General features: G+C 33.7%; 2 protein-coding genes across 2 annotated transcripts; one reads left to right on the top strand and one right to left on the bottom strand.

The window, feature by feature from the left end:
• Nucleotides 1–372: 372 nt before the first annotated feature.
• LOC131628963 (uncharacterized) lies at nt 373–1289 on the bottom strand. The gene is made up of 5 exons (XM_058899773.1): nt 1140–1289; nt 943–1053; nt 754–835; nt 565–660; nt 373–479 (listed from the first exon to the last, which is right to left on the bottom strand). The coding sequence occupies exons 1-5, from the start codon at nt 1250–1252 to the stop codon at nt 381–383; spliced, it is 501 nt and encodes a 166-aa protein (XP_058755756.1). The 5' UTR covers nt 1253–1289; the 3' UTR covers nt 373–380.
• A 15056-nt stretch (nt 1290–16345) lies between these two features.
• On the top strand, nt 16346–16951 carry LOC131628909 (stearoyl-[acyl-carrier-protein] 9-desaturase 6, chloroplastic-like). Its single transcript, XM_058899716.1, has one exon. The coding sequence runs from the start codon at nt 16361–16363 to the stop codon at nt 16949–16951; it is 591 nt and encodes a 196-aa protein (XP_058755699.1). The 5' UTR covers nt 16346–16360.
• Nucleotides 16952–17160: the final 209 nt, after the last annotated feature.

Genomic DNA, 17160 nt, shown 5'->3' with positions numbered 1-17160 from the left:
CTTTTACAAAAGCGCTTTAGTATGTTGTTTTTTTTTTTTGCTTTTTTAGTAATCTTTGGCAGCGCTTTTAGAAAGAAGCGCTTTAGTATGTGGGCCTTTAAGAGCGCTTTTTTAAAAAGCGCTTTAGTAGCTAAATGAGGTATTTTAATGTGCAGCCTGTAATTTAATCCTCCCAGTCGACCTGTAATATTTTCGACCTGTAATATGTTTTCAGCCTGTAATATTTTCGACCTGTAATTTATTTTCGACGATATTATTTCAGCCATCAGTAAGACAATATATATATATATACTAATATAATACCATTATAATATCCAAAATTATATATATACATCATTACAACATCAATAATATTATAGTACTTCAATTCGACACAAATCCTACATGAAAAAGCGCTTAATATAAAAATGACACAAATCCTCTTTTATTTCTTCCAACTTAAGCCTCGGGTATCCAGCGGCACGGAATTCGTCAAGGTACTACAAAACAAAAACAAAATATGAATGATACATTTAGTTAAATGTAATAAATTATATGAAATTATCTTAAGTTATAAATTCATACCGTGAGCGGAATCTCTAATTGATTTGCCTGAAGGATTTCTTTCAAAAACCTCAATACAAAGTATCCGCAATCGTAACTGTTTTTCTGTTGCGGACACTACATAGAAAAACAAATAAGATTCTATAGTTGTGCATTGTTTTATCAAGTAGCATAAATATATTATAAGCAACATTGTGAAAAATAATGTACCTGCACTTGGATCCAAGTAATGTTGCTAGATTTAGTTCGGGATACCTGTGCGTCCCGTTGACTTCGGAACACTTGTATTGATCTAATTAACAAATATATAAAAGCATATGTTTAGATCAATCCCACAAATAAGTAAATATATATATATATAAATATACACGAATATATATTTAGAACGATCCCACTTACAAATCAACGATGTCCTTCATGGCCGGATAATTGGTCCATTCACCATTTACCGAATTCAGATAATACACGACTTCCCTTATAGGGTTGATAGCAAGCAGCAACCAGTGTGCTCTATAAATAAAAACAATAGGTTATATGAAAATTTTGCTATACACAAAAGAAACAGAGATTAGATGAACAAAGAATGAGAAACTAACCCTACTGGTCGGGTATTATACGCCCAAAGATGGAGACATTCTGTATTGCCGGTGGACATGAATCTATCTACTAAGCGCTGTCTAACTGATTCCGGTTCCGAATCAATTGCCATTCCGCTGTAGTGGGCGGAAGACACGAAACGGAATCTGTTAGACAACGGAGTCCCGCGCAACACTCTGTCATACAACAACCTTAAATAAAAACATAATAAACATTAGATTATTTTCATTGAAATGTGTAAATAAATTATATTGTGGGACTAATTAAATAATATATCGGATGAGGGAATATTACCGAATGTATGAGTGCATGTTATTGACGCCTAGTTGATCATGCTTAAAAATCTCCTCCAAGTCATCAAGTGTAATAAGTGACTTGAATTCAATACCGAAGACACTCTCATCCATAACGATTTCACGTAAAGCACCATCCTTCAAATCGGACATATCAACCATTGTTGCGAGCGTCGACCGGTACCGAGGCACAAAAGCACCGCCTTTTTTTCCCGCTGGCTTCGGAGGACCAGTGGGTGGTACGGTACGAACTTGCTGCGTCACTTGTTGTGACTCTCGAGCGGATGCCTAAAAATCATATAAGTTATGTAAAATATAAAATCATGCAGATTTAGATTCAGATTAATTATTAACACTTTAAATGTACCTCTTTTAGTGATGCAACGGACTCCTCCTCCTGTAAAATCCCTTTACCCTTAACTGTGGGTTTTATAGGAGCAGTCTAAAATTAAAATGTAAAAAATAATTAATAAACGGTTTAGAATTGACATTCGAAAACTAAATGATTCATAATCGTTTTCAATATACCTCATCACTAATGGTAATGAGCTCCGAGGGCCATGCAACAAATGATCCTATTGCATCTCGCAGCAATGTCGTCTCTGAGACCATGTCAGGTACCGGTAGCATCGCATTATGATCTACTACAACATCCACCGATACTTTCAGGTGTCCATCCGGGAGCGGTCTATGGTGAAGTAAATCTCCCAAAGTGTTGTGCACTTTTCCCTTGCCAACTAGTCGATAACTCGGTTCCGATAAGTATAGTTGGCAAGATGAAATGCCCTAAACCAATAGTAAATATAAAGTCATTATCATTAATAAAATAGAACAATTTAAAAGGAAAAAAAATTATAATTACCTCGGGAAATTTCCTTTGATAGTTGATACTAGCCTTATCACTAGTTTCTTTCACCGATATTGAAGTGTTGCACTTTTCTCTCATATACGCCTCTTTATCTCTTTGCAATTCAGAGACTTGTGCTTGCAATTCCGCCAACTTTTGCAACACTTCTTCATTTGAAGGATTTCTTCTCCTAGGACTCTTGTAAAAAGAGGTTGGAGTCACACCATGACCCTTACCCCTCACCCGACCGGGATACTCAGGAGCATCTAGTGCTCTACTAAGTACGCTCCCCTCACCGGTGGATGCCGATTGCGACAAGGTCTCCTGTAATTCATTTACATTAAAAAATCATTTATATATTAAAAAACATTTGATTTAATTAAAGACACAGTATTATACTTACACATTCAGTAAAAACTCTCTGAACTTCGGGATCGACAGCATGATCCTTGCCCACACGAGCTTCCCTCCACAACACATGTTCAGGAAGTGAGGTTTCCTCACTTTTAGTCTCCTCTAACTATGCATTGACACAAATGATAAAATCGTCAAATAAAACACATTTAGACAATTAATTAAAACGCAATTCTATTTACTTACAATTTTATCCTCCAAGCGAGCATATCCCAAACGCCCTTTTTTGTATGGATATGTGGGTTTGGATGCTCTCGCACTATTCTTGGCACTCCTTTTCCGAAAATCTTCATCTCTTTGCTCTACAAACTTAGCCCAATCTTCTTCACCAATGAAGATCTCATACTTTTTTGGCCGTCCCGGTGCCTCTTCAAGAAAGTTTCCATCTTTATCCTTAAGATAAGTATTTGTCAAAAAAGCTTTCCACCCTCTATATCTTTTGCCGGCCAAACCAAGTATGTAGCGTCTACGATCATCTGGTATCTCAAAAGTCCTCTGCAAAAAAACATACTCATAGTGTGTTAGTATAAGTAATTTAAACAATTTATCATCAAGATAATAACAACAATTAACCATATATGATATATACCTGAAGCTCGTCCCAAATCGCATTTTTTTTCGCATCCAAGTCTTCGCTTTTCAGATTCCATCTAGCTACGGAGACCGGAATATGCATACGAACAAGTGTACCAATATAACTTGTCAACTTTGCAGAATTAGGACCAATTGCTTGTTTATCAGAATTCCATTCCAATCGGTATACTAATCCTTAGTCTCTATGTCGAACGATTCCCTTCATGATAGTGATGCCTCGTGCAACTTCTTTTGCTTCAGTATCAGGTGGAGCATTTGTATCCGTGGCATCTCTTTCTTGAGCATCTCTTTCTTGTGAGTTTTCAGGTGGAGCATCTCTATCCGGAGCCATTTAACCTGTATCAAACAAACTAAAGCACATTAGTACACTATTAATAAGCTAACAATCTATACAAGTAAAATGGAAGTCAAACCATGCATGTACAAGTAAATCGGAAACAAAATCGGTACAAATCAAAATAAGCGTCAAAAAATAAAGTTGTCGGAATTGAACGAAATTTACATGGCTATGGTAAAACGTCCCCACGGACTCAAAAATAAAGTCGGTTTTCCGAAATTCAGACCCTAAGCCCGACTTTTGATTACGGGCAGAAGCAAAACCGATAAAAAACAGTCCCGAAATGAACATATAAGTGCATGAGCAGCTCCGGAATCGTCAAAATAGTATAGTTACATGTAAAGAAGTCGACAAACGGATACGTGGTTCAAAATTTATGTACAAAACGAGAATATGCACCAAAATTGAATAAGTACTATACTATTGATTAAAACAATCGGTACAAATTGAATAAAACAAATTAGTCGGAATATGTATACTATTACCTTTATCACTAACGTCTCTTTCTTTTCTTTGTAGGATTGTGTTCTACGCGTCTCTTAACAACGCAGACAGTTGGATTGATCCAAATACCCTCATTATGATCATTTCTAGTACAAGATTCATTCTCATTTTGATCGTTTCTTGTACAAGATTCAATGCCAACACCAATATCACCTTGATCTTCAATGTTTTCATCTACTATTTTGTTAGATAAAAGCACTATAGACCATTTCGTACTTGTCGGATCATTGACATAGAACACTTGTTTAGCTTGAGAGGCTAAAATGAAAGGCTCATCTTTGTACCCTACCCTATTGAGATCCACTTGCAAAAATCCTGACTTATCCATTCGTATGCCACTATTATTTTCAACCCACTTGCAACCAAATACAGGAATCTGAAACTTCGCGTAATCAAACACCAAAATGCGCTCGATAACCCCAAAATATGAAAAATTTGCAAATTTCGGATTTAAGTCATTCGCACTTGATATGTGCATTGCTTCAGCTACCAAGGTAACACCACTATTTTGCATAGTACTTTTATCATCCTGTTCTTTGGTATAAAATGTGTATCCATTAATTGCGTATGCGCTATAAGAAAGCACAATTACACTTGGACCATAGGCTAAACATCTCAACCTTTCTGTTACTGAAGCAGGATCTGAACGATACTTTGAATAAATATGATCCCTAAACCACGGTATGAAACTTCGATTGTGCTCTCGTACTATCCAGTTCTCATTTCTATTTGGATTTAAATCTCGGAGAACAACCTTGTGCATTTCAACATACGGCTCAACCTCAATCTCATTGTGCAGAACATACAAGTGCGCTTGATCCCGTTCGACCATTGATACTGTCACAACTTTATTTCCAATTAGCCTTTTTCCTTCTTTTTTTTCGACAATATGAGATTTGGGGAGTCCAATTGATTGAACATTTGACAGATATTCAGTACAAAACTCAACCGCTTCTTCAACAACGTATCGTTCGGCAATACAACCCTCCGGTCGACTTCTGTTTTTCACGTACCCTTTTAATATTTTCATATAACGTTCAGCAGGGTACATCCATCTCATATAAGCTGGTCCGCACAATTGTGTCTCTTTCACAAGATGAACGACTAGATGAACCATTATGTCAAAAAACGAGGGAGGAAAATACATTTCAAGATCACATAAAGTAACAACTATCTCTTTTTGCAATGTTGGTAAGATCGCGGGATCGACCACCTTACTGCAAATTGACCTGAAGAAGAAACACAGCTTAGTTATTGCGCTTCTTACTTTTTCTGGCAGAATAGAACGTATACCTATTGGTAAAAAATGTTCCATTATAACATGACAATCATGCGTCTTCAAACTCTTTAACTTGAGGTCTTTCATGGACACAAGTCTTCTAATATCTGAAGAGTAGCCTTCTGGAACTTTAACTTCACTGAGGAACTTACACAATGTTTTCTTCTCCTTTCTAGATAGAGTGTAAACAGCAGGTGGCAAATATGTTAGTCTTCCTTTCGTCACGGGTCTCAATTCAGTTCTCATCCCCATGTTTACCATGTCATTCCTTATGTTAACGCCATCCTTAGACTTTCCTGGTATATTGAGTAACATACCTATAACGCTGTCAAATACATTTTTTTCAATATGCATAACATCCAGGAAATGTCTTACGTACAACGACTTCCAATATGGAAGTTCAAAAAAAAAATGGACTTCTTCTTCCACCCACCCTTGACAAGTGAATGTGCAAAAGGCTTGCCAAACTGAGTGCTCACATCTTTCACCTTTTCAAAAATTTGATCACCTGACAAAAAAGGCGGGGCTGTACCATGTTCGGCCTTTCCGTTGAATGCTTTTCTCCACCCACGGTAGTGATGATTAGAATTTAAGAATCTACGATGACCGAGAAAGACATTCTTCTGACAAAGATCCAATCGTGTCGTATCGGTTTCATCTTCACAAACGGGACACGCCTTTTGACCTTTATTGCTGTACCCGGATAAATTTCCGTATGCTGGAAAATCATTAATTGTTCCAAACAACATCGCCCTCAAGTTGAAACTTTCCTTCCTATACCCATCGTAAACCTCCACACCGTTGTCCCACAAAAACTTTAAATCTTCGATTAACGGTGCCAAGTATACGTCTATGTCATTCCCTGGTTGTTTAGGCCCAGAAATTAGCATTGATAACATCATGTACTTACGCTTCATACATAGCCACGGAGGTAGGTTATAGATCATAAGAATCACAGGCCATGTGCTATGCGAGATACTTTGAATACCATGCGGGTTCATTCCATCAGTAGACAATGACAACCGAAGGTTTCTTGCTTCTTTTCCAAATTCAGGATAATCAATATCAACTTTCATCCATTGTGGTGAGTCTGCCGGATGTCGCAACTTTCCATCAATAATTCTTTCATCTGCATGCCAAGTCAAGTGTCTTGAATCGGTCTCACTACGATACATGCGTCTAAATCTCGGAATTATAGGAAAATACCATAAGACTTTAGCAGGAGACAACTTTTTCTTATATCGGGGGGCACCACATTTAGGACACTCATTCAACGCTGCATACTCGTTTCAAAACAAAACGCAATCGTTTGGACATGCATGTATCTTATCATAGCTCATGCCAATAGAGGACAACATCTTTTTGGCTTCATACGTTCGATTGGGAAGAACATTATCCTCTGGTAGCATATCTGTCATAAGGGCTAATAACTCTGTGAAACTTTTATCCGACCATCCATTGTTCGCCTTTAAGTTGTACAACTTTAACACCGCAGACAATCTTGTGAATTTTGAACAACCATCATACAACGGTTTCTCTGCATCACTTACCAACCTCTCAAACATTTTGGGACAATCCGCAAGATCTTCTTCAAGCGCTTCTACAATCTCTTCGACTCGATCGCAATCGTATGTGTCTGTGCAATCGTCGTTTGAAGCATACTTCCTATTACAACTCGACCCAGCATTCCCGTTACTTTTCTCACCATGCATTGTCCAACATGTATAACTTCTATCAATTCCAAACCGTAGTAAATGAGATCCCAACTGATTCCCGTCAACCATACCCCCATAACAGCAACCCAAGCAAGGACACGGCATTCGAAGCGGGTCTTTGGAGTGCGCAACCGCAAACTCAACAAATTCCCACACCCCTTTCTCGTACTCTTTCGACAATCGGTTTGAATTCATCCATGTCTTATCCATGTCTTAATTAGGCTAAACAAGTGCTTCTTCGTTTCTATAAGGAATTCTGTCAAGATAATAAATAGCTATCATCATAATAGAATACCTAATCAGAATACCTAATCAGAATACCCGATTTCTTAAAGAAGACATTACCTTATTTCAAGGTAATATAAGTCCACAAACCAAAAAACTGGTTTGAGAGACACTAAATTGATATTAAATAGAACCATAAACAATAAACTAAAAGCAGAATATAACAAACTATAAGCAAGAAGAAAGGGATAGTAACCTGAGTTATAGACTTGATGTGGGAGATGGGTAGGTTTGAATCGGCGTTGTACAAGTAGAAACCAGAGACTTCAAAGTAACTGTAAAATTAAACACACACACGATGCAGTTAAATACACCACTACTAACACAATATCAAAAAAACCCCAATATAGAACTCCATTATTTAAAATGATATGAAATCAATTATCAATTAGCTATAGTAACTACAAACACTCGAATTTACAAAAATTATTTAAATATGTTTAGCTATTTATTAATTTAACTTAAAACAAAAATTAAATAAAAAAAGTACTTAATAAGTTCTTGCATGTATCATAAAAAATAAAAGAGACAAACATGAAAATGCATACCATATATTTTACTATACAAATAATTAAAATTAAAATTAAATAAAAATGTGTTTTGGAATATCATTCATTTCTTAAGTCTACACACAAGCTATACACTAGAACTAATCAAGTAGAATTGAAAAGCAACAAAAAAAGAATAACTATCCATAGTTGGAAGATTCTCGGAGATACCCAACCATGTCTTTCATTTTTTACACAAACAATTTCATTGATTAAACCGTAAAAATACCAATAATGTTTCTTCATAAATTCATATATAGTAACAAGAATTTGTAAATTGAGCAAGTTGTGAAAGATGAGAGAAAAAAACCTTGGTAATGGTAGCAATAGAACAAGACAAGAAGAAAATGGTAGCAATAGAACAAGACAAAATCACCTATCTCAATAAGCACTTACTTAATCTCTACATGTGAAACAATTAGAGCACTAACGACAAGCAAATCCAATGATCAAAACTATTGAAAATCTATTGATACATTTTCATAACAATAGAAATTTTTAAAATAAAATAACTCAATTTATTTGCTTCTGTTTTCAGTTATGGGAGATGCAAGCAATTCCAATACATTTTCATAAAGCAAGGCAGTATTGATACATACTTGGTTCAATCAATTCCACAAACAGTTAGTATGCACAAAAGCAAGATTATGAACACTTCCATTATAACAAATCTATTGCATCTCGAGTAATAAACAGATAATTCAAACAAATTCGCAAGAACTAACGACAAGCAAATCCAATGATCAAAACTCAATTCAAAGTTTGTGAAGATTACCGAAATTGAAAGATGTCGTGAGAATCGGAGAAGAACTTCGCGGTGGTGGACGGCACCGATGGTTGTGGACGGAGGACCGATGGTGGTCGACGGCACCGATGGTGGTGGACGGAGGACCGAAGGTGGTGGACGGAGGGGCGATGGAGGATGATGAAGAAGACAATGAGGGTTTCTGTTTCGCGTGCAGAGAAAACGAAAGAGAGAAAGTGAGAAACACTAGAAGCGTGTTTTTGGTTTTAATTTTTTTAATAAAGGCTACTAAAGCGCTTCTGGAAAGCGCTCTCATAGCCTGGTCTATACCAGCGCTTTTGACTAAAAAGCGCTCTCATTAAACCCCCCTACCAGAGCGCTTTTGAAAAGCGCTTTCGTTCCTCCCCCCTACCAGAGCGCTTTTGAAAAGCGCTTTCGTACCCCCCCTACCAGAGCGCTTTTGAAAAGCGCTCTCATACCCCCCTACCAGAGCGCTTTTTAAAAGCGCTTTCATACCCCCCCTATAAGAGCGCTTTTTTAGCGTGTTTTTTAATTTTGTTTTTAGCGAAGCCTATACCAGCGCTTTTTCCTAAAAGCGCTTTCGTAGGGGTGCTGCTAAAAGACAAATTTGGTATAGTGCACCTAATTCATTATATTAAGCTATCTATATTCATCATAGCTCTTAGTCTTCTGAATATTTTGACATAGATTAAGGGGATACGGATAAAAAAAATGTGATTAACCATCTTTATAACTTTATTAACCATCATTTTAAAAATCATTAACGAACTTCATAACTACTAAAAATCTAGACGTTTATTAACTAACTTTATAACTTTATTAACCCACATTTTAAATATCATTAACGAATTTCATAACTACTAAATTTCTAGACGTTTATTAATCAACATTATAACTTCATTAACCAACATGGCGTGCCACGTGGAAATTAAAAAAATATTAAAAATTAAAAAAATGCCACATGGCGTGCCTGTATGCAGATTCTGTTGAAATCTTGATCTAAGGTCAAATTTGATGGAATCTTTATTTGGTAAGGTCTGCTTAACAATTTTTTTTTTAAAGGGGTAAATCAAAACACGCTCATATGACCAGGGATAAAAGTCATTTAACCCTAAATATAATAATATTAATTAAATAAAAAATAGTTATTTTTTGTTTATAAGTGATGAATTTTAAAATATTTATTTTGCGTATAATTGTGATGAATATTTTCTTATACATTTTTTTTTATAAATGGGATCAGAGGAAATATTATTTAATTATGTGTAAACAAAAATTTACTATCATTTACCTTGGATTTGGTGATTCGTACAGTAGCTTCCACATATTTATTGTTAACGCAAAGTTTAGTTTGAGATGAGATCCAATGAATACAAATCCCATAATTTCAACAAACATTTTAAATTTATTTAAAAACTCTTTTTAACTGTCAGAATTCAGAAATATTGAATGCGCACATATCGAGATTGATGTACTCTCTCCATTGAAACCAAAAAAAAAAAAAAAGATTGAACGGCTAGGCTTCCATACAATGAACGGTTGGGCTTCGAGACGATCATGTGGCACTTTTGTAAAACTTTATCCTATTTATTTCTCATCAATCGTGCTGAAAATCAGGGTGGCAAAATAAGGTATACCGGTTCAACATGCTCGTTTTGTCTGCACAAACGGTGCCCGCGGATCCGTCCTGCCTCGCTTCACATTTAGTGCGGGACGAATCGAGACTTTAAGCTCACATTCTTAAGTATACCTGCCACATTTCGCCCCATTTTTTTCGTGTTTTTGTGAGACGAGCCTAAATGAGACGGGCATGTCCGTTTGTCACCTCTACCGAAATTTTTTATTATACCTTTCATCTATTTCCTACCTCTATAATATATATTTTATATCAAATATCCTTCTATAAATAGTTTATTTGGACTAACTTTTTCTCTCATTTGTATAAATAGTTTATTTGTATTAAGTTTTTCTCTCATTTGTGTCTCAAGGTTTTTGAAGGTGAGAAAAAAATTTGACTAACAAAATTATTTTGTCAAGTGTAACGACAGCTATTGCACACTGCCCCTAAAATTCAAAAGACTTCAGTTAAAAAAAAAAAAAAGTGCCTTGTAAATATATTGAAGAAAATGAAAAGTACCTAAGAAATAAACTTATTATTTTTATTTAAAAAGTACAAATTTATTTATTAGTTTATAAATAATATGAAATTTATAAATTGTAAAGTAAAAGTAATTTTGTTAGATTTTAACAAAATAGTATCAGAACTATAAACTCCAAATGAATAGTAATATGTTAATATAACTAGTCAAAGAAGTAATACTGTTAAATAAAAAAATAGTTAATTTGGTAGGGAGGACCACGGTTTGATACTTGCAATTACAATCGGAAGCGGGTTTAAACCACTTGATGTCAGAACTAACCCCAAACTGGACTAAACCGGTGGTTATAAAAAAAATAGTAAACTCGGTAAAATGAAAAGTAACTAGATTTATTTTTATTTTTAACTCATTTTCCCAATCAAAATATATTGATTATTTTATTTGAATGTAATTTGAATTTAAATAGCATCAAGGCCGGTCTTTAGCAAGTGCATGATGTACTACAACATTCATTCTAATGGTAAATAAGTTAAAAACATACGAGAGCAAAATTGACACTTTTCATAAAATATGAGGGTATGAGAATAAGTGTAGAGATATGGGGTAAAATTTTCAATTATCCTCCGACCCTATATTTTTCAAAATATTTCAATTATACTTTTTATTTATTTATTTTTTTAAAATTGGAAAATTTCATATCCCTACACCAATATACCAAATAATGTTACTTAAAGAATTTTGACAATGTTATTTTAAAGAATTCTGATACGTAATTTCTCTTTACTGAATAACTTGCAATCAAGTATTTTAGTAAAATAATATTTCATTGGATAACTTATATAAAAGTTATTCATAATCATAATTTTTATTAAATAACTTGGTTATAAGTTTTACAATAGTTTTTTTTTCTTTGGAGAAAATAATATGTATTATTTATTCAAACCAAAAACAGTTTACACATGTCGATTCTAAGATCCAGGCTTCAAAGTAACTTATACACTACCAACATCATAAACAATTAACCTATAAAGCTACTTTATAAGTAAATTGTCTACATCTATATGAGCTTTAAGTTTCTTCTTGTTTTTTCCCTAGTAATCACCATATGTTTGACACTCCCCACGATATCCGTGTTGGGGTTGGTTCTGTTAAATACAGTGTCATTGCGCCATTTCCATATTTGGTAAATAGTCTCAGCAGCAAGCATTTTTCAATAAACACCGTTTTCATCCTTTTTTCGTAGTCTTTGCTATGATCCATTCAAACTCTCTGTCCCAATCGTGCCTACGAATTGGATAGCCAATCCAATTGAGAAGGTTGCTCCATATATGTTGTGTAAACCTGCAAGCAAAGAAAATATGATTCACAGTTTCAATATTATCACAGGCCAGGCATTTTCCATCAGTGTGTATACCAATCTTCTCCAATCTGTCCTTTGTTGGGAGTCTTCCAAGGATAGTGAGCCAAAGAGCAAATCGTGCACGGGGCCGAGCATGGCTTTGATAAAATAATTTTCTCTAATTCATAATAGGCCTTTCCCCTCTGAACTCATTATACATTCGCTGTGTAATAAATTTTTGTTCAGTTATACTGCTCATCCAATAGCCACTCTGACTGATCCAATCTCTCACTTTGATAATGCCTTTAAGCATCCAGGAGCAAGTCTGTGTAGGCTGCCATTGCATGATATCTGAGCCTTTCATATAATACGCATCGAGCCAATGAATCCAAAGCTTATCCTCTATCATATGCAGATTCCACAGTATTTTTGCAAATGTGGCCTTTTTCCAACAGCCTAAGTCTGTAACATTTAAGCCTCCAGCATTTTTAGGTTCGCATATACGCTCCCAAGCCACTAAAGCTTTACGGTCATATGTCTTGCCAGACCATAAAAAAATTTTGCACAGAGATTCTATTCTATGGACAATACTTTTTGGTAAAGGAAACACTTGAGTCCAATAGTTTGTAATCGCTATCAAAGTACTTTGCACCAACTGTTGTCTACCTGCGTAACTCAATAGTTTGGTCGTCCAATGCTAGATAATTTGATTATAAGTTTTTTTGGAAGTATTCCTTTTTTCAACATAATAGGCCGCCACATTTAAAAATCGTTGTCAAAAGTAAAAATATAACGCTTACCTAAGGTGAATTTATTTGATTAGAAAATTATATACAACAAGTAATTAAGGAAATAGTTCACCGTGGTGTAATTTTAGGCAAAACTTTTCTTTACTCTAGACCATGTTTTTTAACTGTTGTCTAAATTTATTTTTGTTTTAATATTAATACGGACCGAATAACTTAGTAGAAAGACTTTCGGAGAACTTGGTAGAATAGAAAACAATTTTCTTTACTTTAGGCCATGATTTTTAATTGTTGTCTAAACTCATTTTTGTTGTAGTCACCGATAACTTACTTATAAGCTATTCGAAATGCAACTTTTTACTTTTTTTAAAACTTTTTTTCCATATATAATAGGGTTAAATGACTTTTACTCCACTGCCATATAGCCGTGTTTTGGTTTACCCCCCTTAAGAAATGTTTTTTTAAGGAATACCTTAAAAAAAAGATTCAATCATTAAAGCCCCTATGCCATATTTTTGGCCAAGATTTGCCTACGTGGACAAAAAAAATCTGCTGACTGTGTAATTGCTGTACACATGACATTTTTTTAATTTTTTTAATTTTTTTAATTTCCACGTAAAAATTTGTATTTTTTTTTTAAATTTTTTTCCATGTGGGAATTTTTCTCCCTTTTGCATTTTTTTGAAAATCAATTAAATAATCATAAATCGTTAAAAAAATTTAAAATTCGTTAATTTTTTTAACAGTATAATTATTTAAATATGTTTATAATAAAAAATAATTTAATAACGTTAATATATAATTAAAAAATAACGTTAATTTTTTTTATAAAATAACGTTAATTTATTAACTATAAGTATTACTGCATATTCAAATAAATTTATAAAATAAATTTTTATTTTTGCATAAAATAAATTTTTATCAAATATAAGTATTACTTTTTTTGAATAAAGGTTATATATATATATATATATATATATATCAAAAGAAATCGGTACAAAAAGGGGAACAAGTTAGCCCCAAAGGTTAAAAGAATCTAAAGAAAGGTATACTTAACCTATTCTTTACAAAATCATTCCGAATACCCAACGGAATGGACTCAAAGAGAACGGTAGAACCAACGTCGAGCGCGAAATTCGCCAAAAAAATCGGCACAAGAATTACCTTCCCTAAATATATGGGTGAAAGTTAGATGCGTGAAATTAGAGTGAAGGACGCAAAGGCGCCACGAATTCTATAAACGGAGAGAACTAAGGTATGGTTGGATCAACTTTCACAACCAAACTATAGTCAGTTTCCACCCAAAGCTTAGACCAACCCTTATCTATAGCAATTTCTAGAGAGCTGCACTTGCAGCAAGATCCAGTCAATAGTTAAAGAAGGAGAAGGTTTTTTGTTCTGATGTTTTTTTACTATTTTTTTACTATGTCAATAACCGAAATTTAATTTACAATGTTTTTTTACTGCTACTTCATAAATTATTTATTTTATAAATTTATTTGAATATGCGGTAATACTTATAGTTAATAAATTAACGTTATTTTATAAATTTTTTTAATTATATATTAACGTTATTAAATTATTTTTTATTATAAATATATTTAAATAATTATATTGTAAGAAAAATTAACGAATTTTAAATTTTTTTAACGATTTATAATTATTTAATTGATTTTAAAAAAAATGCAAAAGAAAGAAAATTCTCACGTGGAAAAAAAATTTAAAATAAAATAAAAAATGTTTTAAAAAATAAAAAAAGAAAAAAATCGAATTTCCACGTGGAATTAAAAAAATGTCACATGTACAACAATTACACAGTCAGCAGTTGTTTTTGTCCACGTAGGCGAATCTTGGCCAAAAAAATGGCATAGGGGATTTAATGATGAAATCTTTTTTTTTTAAGGTCTGTCTTAAATTTTTTTTTAAAGGGGGGTAAACCAAAACACGCCTATATGGTAGGGGGTAAAAGTCATTTAACCCTATATAATATAAAGAGGGTATTTTGGTCGAATTAGGTGAATTGTAGTGGTAGGGGGATAATTGTGGGAGTATGGGGTAAAGTTTTATTAGTTTTGGTGATTTTATGTTCAATAGTCAGGTCTTAACAACCTTGGCTTGTCTATAATGCAACAGTTTGGGGTGGCAAAAAAGGTTCGATCCACTAGGCAATGTCCGTTTTGCTCACATTTTTTTAGACAAATCAATATTTTAGACACACACTCTCTAATGTGTACGCTTCCCGTTCACCCTGTTTTTTCAGGTATTTGCAAGCGCAGACATTAACATAATTTTTTTGTATTTCTAATCTTAAAAAGTGTCGTTCGCGCGGACTAACCTTGTCCCGTCCTCATTTTTTAATCAAACGAAATAAGATTTTAGGTCAACATTCTCAACTATACTTGCTCCGCTATTTTTTTTTATTTTCTTGCAGACTTTCACGGGATAAGACTAAATGGAATGGGCATAACCGTTTGCCACCTCTACATACAGTCGTGTAATAGAGTTTAATACTTTGAAAGCTTAATTTAGGATTTGAATGGCCTATAGTCGATTTTTTTTTCACATTCGCCCCGTCACTATTAACAATTGGATCTTTATTGCACGATTCCATAAAAACAAACTTATTTTATTTATAATTTTAAAATTATCGTTTAAAAGTAGATATGTCCGATCTTAATAAGACACTTATTATGAGACCTTATTTAAACAAAATTTATAATACTACATCATTAATTACTTTTGTGTTTCTCATAATCACAAATATAAAGTATAATAAATATAAAGTGGAATAAAATATTTTAGGAGTAATGTGCATAATAGTAACAGTTAAAATGTATAATTTTAAAAAATAATAAACAATTTTATTTTAAAAGTGAAAAAAAATTATTAATTTTGTTTTTGCTAAAATAACATTTTTTAAAATGTAAAAGATTGGCAAAAAAATTATATCCTATAATTTAAATCAGAGTTACATAATTATAGTAAAGTTAAAAAAAAAATATTTTTGAGATGGTATTGTACATTATATTGAATTCAATCACTTAAATGAATTTTGGCGTCCCTTATGCCAAGCTTCTGGTAATACTAATGCCTTTTTTGCCTTTTCCAAAAAAAATCACTTAAATGAGTTGAAGTCATGAAATTCAGTTCTGTTAATAGTTATGGAACATACAATAGCAGAGACAGAAGTTCAGACTCATAATATCTCACTTATCCACTAAACAACAAAAAAAATAAAACAAAAATTTATGAGTACCTATCTACTATTGTACTAAATGTAATCAATGCGTTAAAAGAACATGTGCAAATGAAGTTATGTTAAGAAAGAAAGAAAATCATACCATTATAGACGAAAAGAGTATATACTGTATATATATAAAGGGTGGCTTGGTTAGCTAGTTTCAACAAAAGTTGTTTTCTCTAATCAATAATAACAAAAGAATAGTAGCAAACCATGTTGATGGCAATGTGCAGTCAAGTAGGAGCACCACATTCTTGGACTCCAACACAGTGCAACCTAAATGCTCCATCCAAAACAATTCTAAAAGCCAAAAAGACACACTCAATGCCTCCTGAGAAGAAAGAAATTTTCAAGTCATTAGAGAGTTGGGTATCCGAACGTGTATTGCCACTGGCCAAACCTGTGGAGGAATGCTGGCAGCCACATGATTTCTTGCCAAACTCAGCATTACCGTCAGACGAGTTTATCGATCAGGTGAACGACTTAAGGGCTCGAACGGCTGGACTTCCAGATGAATATCTTGCAGTTTTGGTGGGTAACATGATCACTGAAGAAGCATTGCCTACATACCAATCATATTTTAACAACGCCAATGGGATTGGAGATGAGACCGGTGCAAGCGACAATCCATGGGCTATATGGTCGCGCTCATGGACTGCTGAGGAGAATAGACATGGAGATTTGCTCAAAACATATCTCTATCTATCTGGCCGGGTTGATATGCAAATGGTTGAGAAAACTATCCAATACTTGAATATTGGAGCTGGCATGGTGATACATTTAATTTTCACTCACACTATCTAAATCATTTTAGTTTTTTATATAGGTGCATCATTTTTTTTAATAAGCAATTTAATATAAGATATTGCTCTAGGGGTACAACCCTTACATCAAGAACACACTAGGAATAATTGTTACAATGTAATGGAAGTTTGTACCAATCATAAAAATTGATCCTTCGCGAGGATTCCCTACTACTAACCCATCTCCAAGAAAAAAACATAATATTTGAA

This window comes from Vicia villosa, unplaced genomic scaffold (assembly GCF_029867415.1).
Source record: "Vicia villosa cultivar HV-30 ecotype Madison, WI unplaced genomic scaffold, Vvil1.0 ctg.000493F_1_1, whole genome shotgun sequence".
Lineage (NCBI taxonomy): Eukaryota > Viridiplantae > Streptophyta > Magnoliopsida > Fabales > Fabaceae > Vicia > Vicia villosa.
The sequence above is the reverse complement of the archived record's forward strand: the minus strand, read 5'-3'. Positions and strand labels throughout refer to the sequence as shown.